This window comes from Falco punctatus (genome assembly GCF_963210335.1).
Source record: "Falco punctatus genome assembly, chromosome: 7".
NCBI classification, from domain to species: Eukaryota; Metazoa; Chordata; class Aves; order Falconiformes; family Falconidae; genus Falco; species Falco punctatus.
In genome coordinates this window covers 45,991,886-46,009,840 of record NC_137587.1, presented here as the reverse complement: position 1 = coordinate 46,009,840, position 17,955 = coordinate 45,991,886, and the positions used below count along the sequence as shown (strand labels likewise).

The 17,955-nt window shown below is 43.3% G+C and overlaps 1 protein-coding gene across 3 annotated transcripts in view; it reads right to left on the bottom strand.

The window, feature by feature from the left end:
• The window catches only part of MAP4K5 (mitogen-activated protein kinase kinase kinase kinase 5), a 76,917-nt gene that overhangs the window by 37,521 nt on the left and 21,441 nt on the right, over nucleotides 1-17,955 (bottom strand). For 2 of the 3 annotated variants that reach the window (XM_080397068.1, XM_080397067.1), the window contains exon 3: nucleotides 11,614-11,671. In XM_080397068.1, the coding sequence (XP_080253194.1) occupies nucleotides 11,614-11,671 (58 nt within the window). Of the gene's footprint in view, nucleotides 1-11,613; nucleotides 11,672-11,802; nucleotides 11,985-17,955 lie in introns of those variants that run through there. The other variant, XM_080397069.1, reaches the window with a different exon arrangement.

The window sequence follows — 17,955 nt, the reverse complement described above, 5'->3', positions numbered from 1 at the left end:
AGAAAATAACTAAATACTAATAACTAAAATACAAAGGTATGAACACATCCCTGACTGATCAGTAAATCCTGAAGGGCGTCTTGAAGTTGAATTGTACAGAGAAACCCCTCAATCAGGGCAGGAAAACTTTAGTAGAAAAGTTTCAAATGTCAAGAACTTTTTTAAGCCTAAGTAGTATTTTTTTTTTAATAATGAAAAAATTTTCATTTAAAAATGAAAAAAACCCCATTATTTCCATAAATTTAGCACAGATTTCACACTGTGCTTGCTTTATGGATTACCCTTCAGCTACAACTTTGCTTGAGTTCACATACCCTGCCTATAAATAATTACTATGAACAAAGGATTTTTGAGTTTGAATCAGATGGATTCATTCCTCCCATTTCTCTGACAAACTTCCTATGGGAAATTGTTGAATGCTCACAGATAACTAAGTGGAGCATTTTAAAATCGCAGAAGTTTTTCAAGGAAGTTAACTAAGCAAGTTTGAAGGCAAAAGCCTCCCACCCCACCCCAAAGAAGACAGTGTCTTCCTCAAACACTACTAGCTGTCCAGGAGTTCAGAGTATCTAATGCCAAACAGTCTGCCCTCTTCTTTAACTGCCACCTTCAAATCAATCTTTGATACATCGGAACAGCATTTCAAGAACAACTGAATACCGTCACATGAAAATTGTGACCAAGAAGCATCCCTGTAGCAGCAAAAACTTGCACACAGCAGCTCGAATTGCCTGTTGATAGCATGTTGATTGGGCTGCCTAGTGTCAAGCAACAGCACTGTCAGTTCTAGGAACCGTGACTAATAGGGAAAATTTGAAGGAAATATGGTGATTTGGGCTAGAAAAAAGACTGACAGTAGAAAAGATAACCTTCATGCACATAAAAGATATCAGAAGGGATAATCCATTCTCCAGTTTTAAGATAGGACAATTAGCAATGGACTTAAATTGCCTTAACCTACATTCTCTGTACAGATGAAAAGCTTTTCCCACTGGAGTAACATCACAGTACTGAACTCGAAGGGTTGGGAAGCTATGAAATTTCCCACCAGTGAAAAAACATGAAGAAAGCACTGAACAAGCACCCATCAGGAGTGAATTAAGCTATCCTGCCTGTAGTAGAGGGAGCCAGAAAAGATGACCTCTTGATCTGCAATTAAAAAACGAAGAATCTATGCAAGAAATGGGGTTACCTACAGAAAAATAAGAGGAAAGGGGGGTGCAGGCTGAATACAGATAGGGAGCTGATCGAAAAGTAGCAAACAGATGGAAAGATGAGAAGTATCCATGAGAAAAGCTTGGCTAAAATATGTAGAAAATGATTCTGAAAGATCAGACACAGAGATAGGAGAGAAGACGTATAGTCGTTCAAAGACAACAAGAATGAATTCAAAACAAAGGAATTCAGAGTTTCCAGGCAGCTGGAGTATTAATCTTGGCAAGAGACACTGGAATAGGGCAAAAATTAAATATGCTTGGATAGCATAAAAAAAAAAAAAGACGACAGTAAGACAAAGAATTTGTAAAAAATACTTCATCGAGAGGGAGACAGCAAGATATAAAAGGAATTAGATCAAAGGTGACAATATAGTCATACAAAGAGATTTTCATCTGTTTTAGTCATCAGAGACTGCTTGATGCTAAATAACATGGAATTGGAAAAATATACTTTTTGTCTACTCACATGTTTGCAATTATGGGTTATGTGGCATGCTGAGCAAAAAACATTGTTTAGGGAGCTGCCGTAAATCACACCAGCAGCGCAGTGAGTCACTGCAGCTTGCTACTATTATGTAATTTTACCTCTGCAGTGAGACACATCGGACAATAGAGCATCACAATGGAATATTCTCCTCCGATCACAGCCCACAGCTGAGGCTGCGCTGCTTGGCACAACCAGCTGCTTGTTCTCCAACACAGCTGGCAGGGAGGAGGCTGCTGGAAATTGCAGCCCTATCACCAAGTGATGCGACTGGATCAAATTTCAGATGCTAAGCAAGGTAAGGCCTGGTAAATTAATGATAAATCTGTATTTAAAAGGGAGACCGTTGAGAAAACACATTAACAGTAGTGAATTATTCTACTTTGCAGACACCATTTCTCACCTACATGGAACTGGCATGCATTGATGTCTTGCCAAGTTGTCCTAGATGGAGAGCATGTGTATTCTGGTCCCACATGCACCCTTCTCTGCAGCATGGGAATGCTCTGATGGCTCTACTGCCTATTACAGAGCGCTGTTAGATCTTCCCAGCGTGCCTCACCTTGATGGTTTTTAAGCAAGCTTATTCCTTGTCATATTTTCATGTCCTCCACTGCCTGGTTTGAGTGGTCCCATCCTACAAAAAGACCCAGGGCCACCAGCCACAACTCTTCCTGGGTCAGCTGTGAAACTTTGTTCAAAAGCCTCCTCAGGGGAGAAATTAATAGTTGCTGTTTTAAATGGGTTTATTTTCATTTCTTCAGTGCTACATCACAGGGCTGATACTGTGCAGGAACAGAGGGAGGGGTGGGCGGGCAGGCAGTGTCCTGGGCTTGCACGCAACTGGGAGGAGAAAACTGACAGCATTCAGACATGCACGGTGTCTTGGCACAGAAGCACTTCCTAAGAGGCCAGATCTTCAGGGTGCCAGCCAGCCTGCCAGCACTGCTGCCCCAAGCGAGTACCCTCTACACACAGTCCTCACGGGCCCCAGCATGCTGAGCGGACACATCAGGCTGCCTGGCAGGAGGCGCGACGTGTGCTCCAAAGCCTGTCCTCCAAGCCTCTCTGGGGAGCTTCAATGTAAACACTTTGCAGACTGGGGATTTTTAACACTATAATTAACATCTGTTATTTAGATGTGAGATGCTGTTCAGCAAAGGGAACAGGTGGACACTGCTGTACAGGATGCTGAAGGATGAAGAGCAGGGTCACACCACTGCTGACAAGCCTACACGCTCACTGCATTCGTACAACTTGCCTGAGAGCCACCCGCCTGAGTTAGCAGAAGCACCTATTGCCTCTGCTGGGACCGCTCCTTAAATGTGTTTTATTTCAACAACCTGAGTTCCCAAATGAGGAGAAAGCCCCAAGGGAGTGACACCTTTGCAGAAACTATTGGCCCCAGTATACAAACTCCACAGTCAAGCAATACCCACGGGTCATCAGCTCCTCTGCCTTGACTTCCAGACATCCCCATGCTCACCAGTTTGCAACCACTCACGCCAAGCCACTTTCCTAACCCTCATGAGCGTTCAGTCTCTGCTGATGAAAGGGGTGGCTCTCCCAAAACGCAGGCTTTTGCTAAGACTGGAGTTTTGCTGCCGGTCTTTCCCCATTAACCTCACTAAGTTTAACTCCTGAGATTTTCCAACCTCCATTTAGATAGCCTGACACTCACTACGACTGACAGAATGCAAGGCATTACTGTGGCATCCTTATCCTGTAGCTTTGACACAAAACTCCCGCTTTCTTCACCACCCTACAGACCTCTTTACCAACTGTTTTGAGAACTGGGAACAATCCTTTTCTAAAGTTTCGCGTCTTTAAGAAGAGGAATAATTTAAACTGCACTCAAGCATCCAAGCTGTTTTATCCATACCTCTCTTTTCTCAGGATTCAAGGAAACCTGCAGTCTGACAGAAAGAATTTAAATTCCCCAAACTTGAAGCTCAGAAACTTGATTCCAGGCAGGAAACAGCTATTTGGAAACAATGATGTTTCCACCAGCAAATTTTACTGCCAATTGCTAACCACTGATGCTACTGATTATCTCTCCACCGATATAAAATATTACTGATGGCAATGCGCTGCCACAGCAGCATGAGCTCTACAGTAAGTGTTTGGAGTGACTGGTCTAACAGCAGAAGCAATTTCCCTGTGTACGTTCTCTTCTGTCCTGTTTGGATCCTATTTATAAGCAGCCATGTCAACATATAATCTATATGCCTATCCCTTAACACTTCCATCTCCTTTCCTCCTTGCCTTACCTACTCACTGTTGTACATCTCAGCCTTTCACAATCCCATCTTTACTCTCCCTTCCCACCACTGCTGTCTCACTACTGCTGGTTTTCTTTGTGTATTTTGTCAGATGATGTGTCCTCCTAATTCACCCTTTTGCAACCTGCCTTCACCCCAACTGCCACACTCTGCATGACCTTCCAACTAAACTGTGATCTTTCAGCTTCTTCCCTACTCCTTCCCCTACCACAACCCCTTCTGCTGACCTTCTTCATCCAAGAAACTGTGTTGTAAGTGAAAGGTTACACTACATGGAAACATGAGCTCACCTGCTCTGGATATGTACATTTCTGAAGGAAAAATAGCAGATTGTAAATGCACTGTAAGTATGCAAAGTAAAATTAGACCAGAATTTGCAAAGTTAAATATAATTAAAATGCTGGGCACTCTACATTAGCAGACCATGCTGTCTCTGTTTTGCTCTGTGTACGCTCCCAAAGGCAGGCTGAGCAGCTGTGCAAGTCTGCGGCAGTACCACTCCGGACGTGGCACAGCACAAGCAGGCTATGTCCAGGCTTTAATGGCTCTGGCACACTTGGGAACTCAGGCATTCAGCCCTGGGTAATTCCTAGACAGATGCAGTGGCAGTGTGATGAGCTGCACACCCACCTCTCCCAAGAAAACTGTGTCAGTGTCCCCTGGGCTTATGGTGATGCCAGCCCGATGCCACAGGAGGTGACAGCCAGCAAAGGAGCATAGGCATCAGAAGCAAGGACTTCAGGTAGTGCTTGACCAGCTGCTGCTCCGCATGTAAAGCCCGTGTTTATTTAAACTGTCATGCACAAAGGACACAATCCCAAGCCCAACCAGGTTACACACCACAAGGCAGTGAAGGTGTAAGCAGTATTGACAAGTTATTTCCATATTTCTTCAACCCCAGATGCTGCCAACACCAGTTCAATCCCTGCAGGCTTAGTTTAAATAAGCCTCAGGCTTGTCCGTCTGCATAGCTCATATCATCTCTAGGGTATTTATGAAACAGAGAATAAGGCTGCAGTGCCGCAGTGCCCTTCTTCAGTCCCCAAAGTGCCCTGGAGTACAGTGCAGCTCTGCTGTGCTGCAGCCGTGGTCCAGAAGGGGCAGTCCCTCATTGCAGGTTGACCCAGCCCCGCGGCTGTGTTCCTATGTGGAATATGAATCTCTGCATCTGAGCCATGAGATAGAAAACAAGTTTAACAAAAAACAGACCTGCCTTTGAATGTACCGAGCACAATCCTGCACACCTTTGCATGACTATTTGCCTTCGTACAAAACCCCTAGAATAGTTCCACCTCCAGTTTAAGATTCAACCTGAAACAGGTCACTGGATACTTCTGCCCTTTACAGGAATCTCACACAGAAAACGCAAACGTTGGACGCAAAATGCAAACGCAAAAATGAGATTCTTCTGTAACCTTGCAAAAAGCACAGAGCACAACAAATCACCGCCAGCCCTCTGAGTATCGAAGGTTTCTGAGGGCACTATTGATCCTTACAGTAGCATTAAAGATGGACATTAGTACATTTTAAAATATTTTGTTACGTTTTCCCAGGGAGAAAGTTCTGTGGCAGAAAACTACGCTGGCAAATAGTTACCTCTTTGTATTGACTCCCCTCTCAATTCATCTGCTAAACCCATAGAAGGAAGTGGCTTTAGTGTTTCAGATGGTTTTGGCTTCTACGCTGCTGAGTACAGTTGGATTAGTTTCTGAAATAGAATTGGCTCCCAAATTATTTGAAGCATTTGTACTCAGTGAATGCTGGGAAATGTCATTAGCGTGCCATAATACTTTTGCCTAATGCTCTCCAAAGTCTATGCCAAAAAAAGGGAAAAACACTGTCTATTTTGATTCTAGCAGCACTGCTTAAGTAACTGTGGTAGCAGATCTAGTGTACTGCCCAAAAATTCAAATAAATTACTGACAGTTACCTTCTATGTAGAGAGTTTATTTCCTTTGTCTGGAGAAGAGAAAAAGGAAGGTAACAGCAGAGTAAATAAAATACGTATTCCTGTTGGGGTCTCAGCTGTAACCTGGAGCCTCTTTGCCCACCAACCTACTCACTACCTGCAGTAGATGAGGCAGTAACACAAATCACAATCCATTCCCACCCACCATGTCAGCAGTTCTGCTAGGTCTCCCCAAACACTGCTGTCTTACTGCGTGCAGTTCCTTGCAGCATTAATTCAACACATTCCTCACCTTCTCTGGGGAGTTCTTTGCTTCAGCATCTTTTGTCTTCTGCTCCCAATTCCCTCATCTATGTATTAACCAAGTGTTGAGTTTTGAGCTCTTATTTTTCTATCTGCTAATTAATTTCCATCTATGAGCCACCACCTCCTCCTCTCCAGAAGATGCTGCATATAATTCACAAGCCTATTTCCCTGGCAATTAACTTAGAAAATGTATTACCAGTCTTTTTCTTAGTTGTGCCCTACGGCCTGACAGGAGCTCGGGCTGGTGCTCAGGACTGCTCTTCCCAAGGGACCTCCACAGCTAGCTGAAATAGCTTCTGACACTAGCATGGCCCAGGAATTGGTGGTGCTCTGCAAGTAAAGTCTTACAAAGCTATTAAAAACTCTTAGAAGTCAGTCAGAATGTTGAAGTGGGGAGCAGCTGACTTTTTTTTTTCTCCTTAAAATCTGGAAGATTTTCATCAGCCATGTCTTCTTGCAAAGACATTAAGCTGTCCTGCAGTCAGTCCAGCTACCCTGCAGAGGCAGTAAACACCCCAGAGAAGGAAAAATAAATAAGTAAACAAATGCTGTGAACCCTCCTTAAAAACAAAGCAAACCCCCAGCAAGATCTCTGCCAGGAGGCTGTGGGTGTACATGCTATTGATGGAGATCAGGTTGGGAGCATTTAAAAGATGGATTTTAAAAAAAGTCCAACAACACACAAACAAAATCCCAAACAAACTAGAAGAAATTGCTTGCCTGTGGCAAGTCAGATCAACAAGATAATGAAACATAAGATATAGTCATCAGTGCTAATTAAAATGGGGTTCTCTGTAGTGGCAACTTTGGGCCAGAGCCTTGCATTTTTCACCGTAGTGCTTAAGCAGCACCAAGCAAAGGCAGGGGCTCCTCAGCCTCCGACTATTCCTGCTCTACCCTCAGCTCTAATGGTAGAGGATTCTGCCTCTGCTTCAGTTTTCAGAGTGTTTCTTCAAATTCACAATAAAACCAGACCTACTTCATTTCAATCAGGTGCAGCAAGAATGCTCAAGGAAGTCACTCACTCCATTAGCAACAGGTTAATATTGTCCTTTTTCTGTCATTGAGGCACTGATGTCCCACATCACAGACCTGCTGGGAGATAAAGCCAGTGGTGGTTCGCTCTCCCAAGCCATTGCCCCAAACACTGGCCACAGCATTTCACACACTGCCCGACACGGGCTGAGGGATCCCTGATGCGGTTTCCACTGCATTTAACATCACCTAATTAGTCTTATCACTGCAATCCATGTACATAAAAGCAGCCATGGTTTGCTAAGGAAAGGTTAGTAGTCACAGTCACCCTAAGGCAGCAGTTTTACCTTCCCCTCTGAGCCCTTCCACCCTGCTTCTTCCTTCAGCCTTCAAAAACGTCTCTTTGGCTGCACAGTTAAGTCAATCGTAGAACCAGCCAGAATTAAAAATTAACCCTGCACTGAGTGAGGTACGGGGCCCTTCAGCCCTGCATCCCATCTCCAACAAAGGCAGCCATGGAAGTATTTAATAACAAACCACACAGGGATGCTACCCCCAAACACCCTCCCCGCCTCCAGAGACTTCTGGCTCAGAAAAAGCTCTCAGTCATAGATGGGATCTTTGTATTTCATAGTCTTTCACGTGTTTTTCTCTCATGCAGATTTGTACAGTTGCTCTTTGCACCTATATGAACACAGCTTAATAAAATGAGGAGCTTCACAGATCTTGCAGAGAAAATGACATTTCCTTGTTGGTTGGAGCCTGCCATCCACTGGCAGCACCCAGTGCCTCCAAATCTGCTGCCAGCTCTGTCCCATCACCTGCTTTCACCCAAATACACACCCTGCTACAAGGAACACAGTAGCATGGGGCTGGGATGAAGCATGCAGGGTCAAGAGAACTATCCTGCCCATTGCTGTGTGATGCCCTTCAGTTCATAAAAACAATCCCCAAACAAGAGGAAAACCCACACTGTGCACCACATCAAATAAACACAGGGCAACAGGCATTTCTGCTCCAAAGAGGTTACCCCCTAACGAGATCAAATAGCTCAGGACCGCTAAAGGAGTCCAAAGGGCTTGTAGAGGTCATGCTGGTGGGAATTAAGGCCGTACCGAGGTTTTGCTCACCAACCACCACTCTCTAGGTCATACGATAATTCTGATGCAAGTAAGCAGGTTCTGAAATTTATGAAATTTATTTATGAAATAGGGACTGAGCCACAGCCACTGACATCTGAACTGTGTTGTGCACATGAAGCTGATCTGCAGAAGACCTTGCTGACTCTAGAAGATGAGAGCTGCAGCAAAAGCAATGGTTCCAGCAGCACAGCCAGCCTGCTCTTTGCTTGCTTACCTGCACAGGTACACTTCAGTGAAAACTTCAAGAAGGAAGGAAAATAAAAGCTAAAGAATCAAGAACTTTTCATTTATTCACTGGAATTTCTCAGATTTTTCAAACTGAAAAAAATGTTCAGATTTCAGGAACTTTCAACTGTTAAAAAAACCCAATAAATCACTTTGAAATGAACAGTTAGGTTCATGGGAAATCTTGTATCAAGCAGTCCACAGGATAACATACTTAAGATGTGGGAAACCCCAAACTGATTTTTTCGTGATTACTTTACAAAAAAAGACTAGCCATCACCCTGAACACCAAGCAAAACAGTCACTCTTCATGTGCTGTCTAAATCAACTCACATTTAATTTACACTAAAAGCAAAATGTATATGAAAAGTTTCTGCAGAAATCCTTAAAACTGCTTCAGAATACCTTACAGGTCAGTAGGAAAACCAACATCCCATAAGGAGGGAGGCGCAACTGCTGGTCTTCATTGTAAATAAGACAAAGATGGGTCTGAACTCTTCTATATTCTCTAACCCTGTGACAGGTGGGGGCTCCTGCTGCCTTCCTCTCCCACTTTATAACCAACACTTCAGTCTCCCTGCTAACCTAGCTCAAGAGGAAGAAAACAAGGGGTGGGATAAAACCACCAAAGCACTAATTTAGAAGTGTTCCCAGCCCTTTTCCCCCACATCCCGTATTTATTTTGGTAAAAACTACTTTGGTGAATTAACTCAAATACATGCATAGTTGCTTGACCATTTCAAAATGGCTGAAATAGCAAAAAAAAAAAAAAAAAAAAAATTGAGAGATTCCATGCAAGACTGTTACCTTAACAAACATTAAGGATTTTTTGGAAAGACAAAAAATCCCAGCTGTAAAGACGTAATCACTTTTCCCTTAAAGTCTTCATCTGGGATTTCACAACCAAGAAATATAGGGTGAGGAACATGACATTAAGCATTGATCCTCCCGTCAAAGGTTTGAAAATTATTATTATTCAAGGCTAACAGATAAGCTGGAAAAAATTAGCTGGCCTAGAAGTCAGCTGGACGATGCTAAACTTTTATGAAAAATGAACATACTGCTATTTAGAAACAGTCTTCTCTCAACCTTTATTCATATGGCTAAAATAATTTTTTTCAAACATTTAGTTTCTAAGACTGACTAATCACTACCTATATCACTGGTCACAGAGTTCTCTGGGAAGGGAGCTGGTCAGATGTCTTAGGTAAGCACCACAGAATTTGAAAAGTTCTGCTAGCCTCGATTGAATAGAAAGCTGGAGGAACTACAGAATACCACAGCAGGATGGGCAGAGCCACCTTTCAGGCTTGTCAGGGATGCACATTTGGAGACCAAGAGGAACGAGGGCAGCAGCCTCTCCGTTTATCAGGGACCTACAAACATTAGCAAACCCTTCATGTTTAAGAACCCACAACGCCTCTCAAGCCGAGCAACTGAACAGAACCAAGAAATGGCAAGCAAATGAGACAACCTACTTTCCTAAGCAAGGAAGAGGAAGATAGCGCATCCACTTCACTTGCCAGCAATGTACTGATGCTGTGAGCTCCCCATCAAAATTACAGTCTTTTAACACATACAGTCACAAATAGATACTGATGTTTAGGGACTGGAGACATTTCAGTGCTGGTCGTCAAAACCTTGAATCACGGAAGATGTGTTGGCAGGGACCTCCAGAGATGTCTGGTCCACCCTTCTGCTCCAAGCTGGGCTAACCGCAGAGTCAGGTCACGTTGCTCAAGGCCTTGCCCAGTCAACTTCAGAAAATCTTCCAGGACAGAGAACCCATCACCTCCCTGAGCCCTGCCCTAGAACACAAATGCCCTCCTTGCAAAGAATTTTCCCCACATCCAGCTGGGCTCTCCCTTGGTGCAGAACGTGCCAGCTGGCTCCCACCCCCCCTTTGCTGGGCACTCTGGAGAACAGTCTGGCTCCAGCTCCTCGGTCAGTCCACCACAGAGGATGGTGGTTAGATGCTTCTTCAGCCTTCTTGTCCCCAAACTAAAACTCACTCTGTTCTGCTAGCCCCTCCTACCTCACCTTGTCTTTCCAGATTTCTCCTCCATTTTTCCTGCCTAAAGAGCCTGTATTTATTCCCTGCAGCACTCCAGTCACGGAAGCTATCTCACTGTGTCTGCATAAATCCTACCACTTCCTTAGGGTCCCTTAATTGCTTCATAGGCTACAGGTGTCAGTCCACAAGCAGTGGATAAGCACCCACACACAGGAGGAGCCCCCCTCTGCCCCCCCCAGCCCCTGTCCCAGAGAGCCAGGAACCTGAACAGACACAGCGCAGCAGTTCAGGCAAAAGGCAACCCCAGAGAGACAAACATGGTAGAGACACATAAAAGGACTATGCTAAGGAGGGGTTTGAAAGGTATGCCAGTGACAAAGTAAGGAGAGATTACTTCTTCAAACAAATACAAGATCCTCAGGTGGGACTGAGTTATGACTGAGGAGATAAAAAGCTCCTCTCCTCATTTCCACTCAGGACACAATTTCAGGTTTCAGCTCTCTATGCAGGACTCAGATTAGGTTTCAGCTCAGCAAATCCTTTGGGCAGCAAGCAAACTTCTCCCACATCTCTTGTTTTTAGGAGTGGCAGAAAACGCACAGGGAAAGGAGCCGTCCTCCTCCCTCAGCACAGGTTAGAAAAAAAGACTATACGCTAAAAAGCACTGAGCTCTTTTTCCCAGTGCACCTTTAGCGGTCATCTGCATCATTTCCTGGTCCCTTCCCCCTTTCAACTCACACAGACTACCAGCTTCCTACTGTCTCAGAGCTCACGGTTTACATCTGTCCTTAATCTTCTCTTTGTACTAACAACACGCTGTAACTGCAACATCTTTTTATGCCACAATCGATAAGGCAGATAAGAACAAACAAGGAAATAGTGAACAGGACATAGTCAGAAGTAATGGTACATCCTGCAGTGCTTCCTGTCAGCTAACCGCTGAAACTACATAAAAACCCAAACACTTCTTTTGTCTGGAGCTTCACAGCCGTGTGAAAATAAACATACGGAAAAAATGAAAATGCAATTCAAAAATACAGGAAAGAATGCCAAACTTACCAGGCTCTAACTTGATTATTTTTACAGCAGCCAGTTCTCCTGTATGAAGATTTCTAGCCTGAAATAAGAGAGTTAAGACATACTTAATTATATTGTAAAGACATCTCACACAGTCTTACAAACTGTGAGAAGATAAGCTACAATGTCATGTGTTACAAATATGGCACAATGCAATTCGTTGAGAGCAACCTGGGTGAGGATTATCTGGTTTTGGTATTAGCACAGCTTCAACTGAGCTGGGAGTTGTGAAGCATTACTGGCAGTTCCTTTCAACATTTAAAAAAATCCAGCTATCTGCCAGCAAATGAGAGCTCATGCCTCTCAAACACCATTTTTAAGGGTTGTTGAAACGGAGTCGTTTCTGCCATCCACGCTCGCTGGGGTGGTACAAAAGTACCGTGCTGCAACACGGCCTGTCAGCACTGAGCATGCAGGGCTCAACTACCCATGTCATGGTGCTAAACCTCAGCGTGCTCTGAAAGCGGAACCGATTCGTGGAGTGGCAGGGAGAAGCACTGCAGATGCAGCAGACGCAAGTTGTTCACAGGCAGCTGTGACTCAACTCTGAAAACAAACTCCTTCCACCAGATCCTGACAGAGGTGAGTGGTCCCCATGACCCTCAGAAGGAGGAGGAGGGCGGGAACCTCCAATTAAACCCCTACAGAACTGTCCTCCAGGTACACTGTAAACTTCACAGTGAGAATTCAGTACTGGAGGATCATGTTACAGGAACCTCAGATACGGAAAGTTTTAAGAGGGGATTTCATTAACACTTTTAACTCTAGTAAAATGAGCTCTAAACCACTTGGGCACCATCACCAGAGCTAAACCATATTATTTTTGACATACAACCTAATCCAATTAGGCACTGTGGCATTCCCCTTCTGCCAGTCATCCAAAAGTTACAGGAGTCTAAGCCCAACTGTTTCATTCTTACCCTAACAAACATGCAGTCTTCTGAGCATATGAAATCTGGTTAAGAAGTAGATTACAGAAAATAGAGGGAAAACTGGGGTAGGTGGAATCAGTTTAGCAGTTACTTAAGATGATGATGCAAAACAAATTTGCCCCTGTGGACTGAACTGAAGGAAGCCACTACAGAACAAAACACTCCTGCGTATGGACAAGAAGTCTTAATGTAACAAGTACAACAAAAACTTGAAAGATGAACTCCTCAGTTTTGTCAACACTTAAGTCAAAATTCCAAATGAGGAAAGGCTTTCCAGCCAGGCAAAAAATCCCCACCAAACCACACAAAAAGAAAAACTCCACCAAACCAACAATAACTGGCCTTTCCAAGTCCTGTAGGACTCAGCCAAGAGATGGGTGTTCAAAATGCAAAAGGACACAAATGTGACTCAACTAAAGTTAAAGAGAACCTAAACAACAGTACAACAGAACCAAACATCTGAAGCCAACAGACCAAATCACTAAACACAGAAACAGATAGTTATCTGCTAACCACAAAGGAAACCTTTACCACTTTTTGAAGTACCTTCCTACCAGAGGTGTTTTTAGACCACAGCAAAATCATTGGTATCCTTCAACATCCAGAAGGAGCATGCATCAAAGCATGGACAACGGACTAGGGCCTCTCTTGTACTGCTACACCTAAAAATAGCATTATGAAACACAGACATTTCTGTAAGAGACCAAGGACAGTCTGTCTTGGTGAAGCCAGGGAACCTCCATTATCCACGCTTCTATCCACAAGCACTAAGCTGTTCAGATAAAGGAGATTGCATGAAGATTTCCAGAAGATCTGCTTCATTTCTGAAGTGCAAAAAAAAAAGATCATATTCCTTACAGATATTCCTTTTCCATATAAGCAATAGCTGCCACTGCTACTGTTATGCTGAAGTTTGAAGGAATGGATGTAGCCTGCCAAAGGTCTTCAGTACGCAGACTGCTTGGCAGGGACTTGAAGGTTCAGGCCAGAGGAGATAACTGCAATTACTGGCTCTCAGCTCTCACACATGATGGGCCATACATATTCACCAAATTGTGTCCTGCTGCTATCCAGTGTCAGCATTAAATTTTTGCATATAATCTATAGCCTGGACATGGACTATCTTGGGTTTCGACCACCATACTTTGTCTGCTGGAATGGAAAGCTCTCCAACAAAGGGTTGGTATTTATGAACTAAATGCATCAAGTTGTCTGAGCCACTCACCCTAAGACCGATTTTCCAGTCCTACAGTTTAATCATCCAACTGAACACATTCTCAAGTTGATGACACCAAGACACATATGCTACTTGTGCCAGCACCAAAAGCACTGAGCATCCTCTGATCCTCAATATCCTTGTCTGGATGCTCATATACAAGAATTGTATTAGATCTTCAGTCTAGACAGTCGCATTGCAAGTATGCAGCAAATTACCCAGACTGCTTTCCCAAGAGATGTCACCTGTCCGCAAACAGGACTGACGGCTTTTGTACCTTCATCTTGGGTTGCACCAGCTTTACACGGGTATATACAAATCTCTCTCTGCTGACACTCTTGTTTTTTTAAACTTTTCTCTTCCACATCTTTCTGTCAGCTGAAAACTCAATCAATAATGAATTACTGTTGTCTTGCACATCATTTAAAAATGTAATAAGGTGAGGGCTAAAACCTGGTTCTCCATGGTACACACCTAGATATGAAAACTGTCAAACAAGGATTGCTCAAATCATTTTGAGACATGTTAAAGAAATTCTCGACTGACTGCCTCTGGGTGACCCACAGTTTGCATCATTCTAAGTTTTTTTTAAAAGGACTGTGTAGCATCAAGGAAGTCATGGACAGGAATGCACTATATCAACATTGTTGACTTTATGAAGCAAACCTGAAATTTTGCTACAAATTATATTTAACAAAAATATGTTAACCATCATTTCCATGATGTAAAGAATTAGAGTTAATGATCATCAATTTGTCTTATTGATATACTTCTTCACTGGAGGAGGGGGCGGAACTGAAATTAAGGGAAGAAATTACAGTTCTCCTAGTCATGTTATTTGCATTTTTAAAGCTCAACAGCAAAATATCTGCCTCCTACCCATCCCCTGAAATTTCCTCAGTATTTCAAGTCTTAATTCAGAATTAGCTGAAACCAACCAGAGGCCAGGGGAGCTGCTCTCTCCTGCATGCCAAATAATCCAAACCTGCTAATTAACAAATGTAACTGCTGTTCAGTATCTCATGAGCTATTACTGACATAGCAAGTTATCATTTACATGCTTTTATCACACAAAGGTGACCCTGATAGCATGAACTTCAAATTCTAGTATTTCTATTAGATCTCTTCAAATTCTATTATTTCTAATATTTCAATCTAATGAAAGATAAAACCTGTTAGATTTCTTATTGTCTTAAATTCTGCTGGCCTTGATTCCTTCAATATGTAAGGAAGTCTCCTAAGAACTCAGCTTGCTGTGCTGAGTCCACATCCCCATCAGCAACATGGTCCAGTTCCCACATGACAGAAGCAGAGCCCAACTTCCCTGACAGATCAGGGGACTTGCTGTAAGATTTCCCTGAAAGCTTTTACTGTCTGTTAGTATTGATCTTAATTTCATTTAATGAGACTCAAAACCAAAAATTATGTTCCAGATTACTCCAAACAGAAATTAAAACTGTAAGATTTTGGCAGAAGGATTGCAAAGCTCCAACAGAAAACTTGACCTACACAAGAACAGGACCAGAACAAGGGTATATCTGAATGAGGTGAGCCACACAAAGTTATTTTGCTCAGTGTCATATCCAGAGTATATTTACTGTGAAAGAGGAGCTAGGTAGTAGTCTTTCAGTCCTCAGCTGTCCTACAACCTGCTACAGGATGAGTGACAGCATCCCACTGAGCAGAGCTCTTTCAAGAGTATTTTAGCAGCTAGCTACTAATATTACAGAACATCACACAGTTTGTGTTTCAAATAAATCACAAGTATTCCTTTTTTTTTTTTTTTTAATATCCCACTACATAGTTGTAGCAACCTAGGAGATTACATGTCACTAGTTTAATGTGACAGCACAATAATCACTACACCTTTTTTTCCCCAGTGTACATCAGAACCAGCCAATGCAACCCAGATTCCCTAAAGCATACACGCAGTTGTACCAAAGCAGATTAAAGGTTCCTTTAAACCCATGGTCCAGTCTCAACCAGCAAATGTTTCAGAAAGTGGTTAAGAGCAGAGCAAGCAAATGGTGGCACACTCCTGGTGCACTCTCCCAGCAAAGGAATCAGGATCTGCACAGTGCCTGCTGTGACAAGGACTAGCTGCAGACAGAGCCTGTGTTAGGCTGTCAGTCCAGGAGCAACACACGTTCTTCCAACCTAGGCACAACATCAGCGGTGTACCCCAATGCCACGCTCCAAAGTGAGAGGTGTGCTATTAGTAGGACTGGGGTTTTGGGGAGCTGAGAGTTTTATGGTATTGTACACCAAAAACATACTGGGTTTTCCCACCAAGGCTTAACTTTGTTCTCAGAACTGCATGAAAAAGCTGTTGTGGGACAGTGGAACCCAACATGACACCTGCAGCAATCCCGGTGTGTGATACTTCCCACCACACACCCAAACAATGCAGATGAGAAAGCACATTCTGGGTAGGACACTTTCTGTAGCTAATGACCAGAAATAACACAGAAAACTGGTTTCAGAACCAGTTCTGCACTCTGCAGTTTTGGTTTATTTATTAAAAGTGCAAGCCAAACAGTTCCACCCTAGGGGGTCCACAGTACGAAGCTGTGTGAGATGGTAAAACATTTCACTTGGACATCTGAATGCAAGTTTATGTGCTCACTCTCCTTGTCCAGCCACTTTCTTCTTCAACACTGATGAAGAGAAGGGGAAGATTCAGACAGCGATATCATTCTCAAGCCTCCAAATTAGTATTTTTGATCTTCCTGCTGAAATCCCTTTCTTGCCCCAAGGCTGTTGTCTGATCTCCAGCCTTGGATCAACAGCTCAATTCACCAGAAGAGCTGGCTGTTTGACCCTGTCTTCATTTAATCTAATCATAACTGCAGCTCCTGTGGCAACCCTCCCATGCATCCCCATCTTATTCATTCCTTGCCAAGCTTCACTCATCAGTGGCCATGACATTTTGCTGTCCCAAATACTGCCTGCTTTCTCCCCAGTTACTGCAGATACCTTCAAAAGGCACCTTGACCTCCTGCACAGTGATGGAAATAGAAATTTCTTATCTGCTTTCTAGTTTCTGACCTCTTACACTTTATAACTCTTAACCTGCTTTATGCAGTTTTGCAATTCCCATTATGCTGCACTGTTCTTTCCATATCTCCCAGTATCATCAAACAGACACTTGAATTCACCTACCCCTTTCTCTGAATTCATACCTACCACTGCCTAGAGCTCTCAGCCAAATAAGGTGACCCAAAGAAATGTCTCTCACCTGGTCTGCTCTAAATCCATGAAAACAGATTCCTTTCTTACACACAGGAAGCACAGCAGGTATTTGAGTTGTGATTAAAAAAAAAAAAAAAAAGCCGAAATATTACAGGTGTTAGGGCAATAAAAAAAGATACCTGATACAGGATACCTGAACAAACCATGAGTACTGCTTATATACATGCCAGAAGGTGGGGTCACTGAGACCTTGAAACATGGGACGGGATCTTGAAGATGCCACAACAAGCAGCCCATCTGTGGAGTAAAACTTAATCAAGCAACTGTGACAGCTTGGCACAACCACCAGACCCTTCAGCAGCACTTCAGCTGTGAGCTTTTCTACATGAGAATTTGGATTTCACTTCATGGTGCAGCATCCCTCTCCCATACAAAACAAACGCTCCCATGGACATGCCACATTCTGGTATGTAACTCTGCTTCAATTTTTTTAACCTACTCTCAAACTGGTCACGTATAGAGATTAGACTTTTCTGTGAAGGAAGGACTTATTTCTCAGATGAGGCCCCTGATTCCTCACTGCTGTTCCCAGCACACAAGGAGAAACCCTCAAGACCAGCTCTGGGATCCTGAGGTCTCCTGATACGCTGCAGCCTCAACAGAGACTGCCATGAAGGACAGCAAGTCCTCAGGGAGCCTCTAACACAGCCAGAAGTTGGGGGTGGGGGGGGTCATAATTTGCTTGGGTTTTTTGTGAACACACACAAAAAAATCCATAAAAATCAGTACCCAAGAGGCAGTATTAAGAAATCCAACAGGAACTGCCAGGCTGAATTAAGTTTCTGATCCAACCAGTTTACCATTTATCCCTCAAGCAAGCAGTGGGTGATGTGTTAGAAAAGAATTTGATCTCGATGGATGGCGATCTGCTGTTCTGTAACAGAATTTGAATTACATCCTAATGCAAAAGTTCAAATAAGCGTT